This window comes from Cyprinodon variegatus, unplaced genomic scaffold (genome assembly GCF_000732505.1).
Source record: "Cyprinodon variegatus isolate N-32 unplaced genomic scaffold, C_variegatus-1.0 Scaffold143, whole genome shotgun sequence".
Classification (NCBI taxonomy): Eukaryota; Metazoa; Chordata; class Actinopteri; order Cyprinodontiformes; family Cyprinodontidae; genus Cyprinodon; species Cyprinodon variegatus.
In genome coordinates this window covers 1,128,721-1,130,456 of record NW_015150596.1, presented here as the reverse complement: position 1 = coordinate 1,130,456, position 1,736 = coordinate 1,128,721, and the positions used below count along the sequence as shown (strand labels likewise).

Sequence of the window (1,736 nt, the reverse complement as noted above, 5' to 3'; positions counted from 1 at the left end):
TTTGCTTAAACTATTTCTTTTTTCTGCCGACAGGTGACCGCTGCATTGATCACTTCAACTGGTGCCACTTGGTCCCCCAACATGGCGTCTGTAATCACAGGTTCTATGGACAGCAATGCTGCAAGTCCTGCTCCAGCAAGAAGCCGTAGATCTTTTGATTCTCCTCAGTCTGAAAGAGGCCTCAGCCACAGAAACCAATCGGGAGCCATCGCTCATTACACACAGAACTGTGCCTAAAGTTGTGTGTTTTCCTCCTGGAGTGCTAGACTGACGCAAGCAGTGATGATGAACAAGAGACATTGCATAGACTCGGTTACAGAGAGCAATGCAACTCCTGCTGCTCCCCTGCCAAAGCAACCACATGAACAGTTTACCTTTGAGACCTCTGAAACTAGAACCGCATCGTTAAAATCAGACTTTTGATTTCTCACATGTTGTATATTTAAAGGCTTCTGTTATGTTTCTTTTAAGTTATTATGGTTCGTTATACATCGTTTTCTATTTTGTTCATGGCGACGTGTTACTCTGTTCTGCTAAACCACAGGCTTCTGATCTATTCACCCCTGAATCCATGCGATAAGGTTTCATTTTATTCTATGAGTAATCAGTGATCATCAGTTCTCCTTCACATGTTATCTGCTCGCCCTGTGTGGCGCCACTACCGCATCACAATAGGACGCCTTCTTCTGTGTATTCTATTTGTGTTAATGCAATGAAAACCTGCCTCCGCTGTAAAACATTTTATTCAGCCTTTTTCTTTTCTGTATATCTGTGGTTAAAAAAAAAAAAAAAGAAATTGTTCATATATGGATCTTCCTTTTTTTCTTGCCAGCGCTCTATCGATTGCCGACAATATGAGGTGCATAATGAGCGAGGCTATCTGTGGGTGTGCGGGAGGGAAGAGAAGAGGAGGGTGAAGAGCGTGAGAAGAGGATGATTGCTGGGCGAGCGTGGGTGCAGTCTACATAGCAAGTGCTTTTTAAGAGAAAACAACTTAGGTGTGTTCTTCACAGAAGTCTGGTCAAAATTGTTGGCGCTGGTGGAGCTTCAGATAAGAGATGACGCACTCACATTCAGGCTGATGTTCGCCAAACATGAAAGGGAAGCGATCTGAATGCTTCTTTAGTCATAGACAGAGTAATGCCTCTCTATGCACCCCTTATGAAAGATGGACTAAAGGTTTAGTAGTGAGCTAACTTCTGATCGGGAATAATGAGCCTCTTTCCCACCAATAACACCGTCTGCCAACCTGACTGACTCGATCAATATGAAACTCACAAAAACTAAACTCTGCCTCATTGAGTCACTGGAGGAACAAAGAAACAAAGGAAACACTTTTTGGTGGTAGCTGGTATATTTTTCTAATCCAGAGTCAGTAGTCTGGTTGAACCTGCAGCAATTGGAGGTTGGTGACGTTTTGAACTTAACATCAGTGGCGGTTCTAGAAAATGTTAACCAAACAGGGACCAATGTGCACCAAAAACAGTTCAGGGTCAATCTGAGCACAAGGAGACGGATCAAATTTTCATGAGGCCATTGATAATAAAGCTAATTAAATATTTATGTATCGACTAATTTATTTCTCTACATCTGAGGTCTTCAACAGGGGGTCCGTGACCCCTAGGGGGTCCGCAGAGGTACTACATGGGGGTCGCGAAAGTTTTGATTGATTAGACTTTTTTTTATATTCCCTCCTGCAATTTTTCTACTAATTGAAATGTCTTTAAACCCACATT

At 42.6% G+C, this 1,736-nt stretch overlaps 1 protein-coding gene across 1 annotated transcript in view; it reads left to right on the top strand.

Annotated features, from left to right (window-relative positions):
* The window catches only part of LOC107086106 (A disintegrin and metalloproteinase with thrombospondin motifs 18-like), a 44,921-nt gene extending 43,356 nt beyond the window's left edge, over positions 1-1,565 (top strand). The window contains exon 8 of the mRNA XM_015376853.1: positions 34-1,565. Within this exon, the coding sequence (XP_015232339.1) occupies positions 34-149 (116 nt within the window). The 3' untranslated portion in view covers positions 150-1,565. The remainder of the gene's footprint in view (positions 1-33) is intronic.
* The last annotated feature ends 171 nt before the right edge of the window (positions 1,566-1,736 follow it).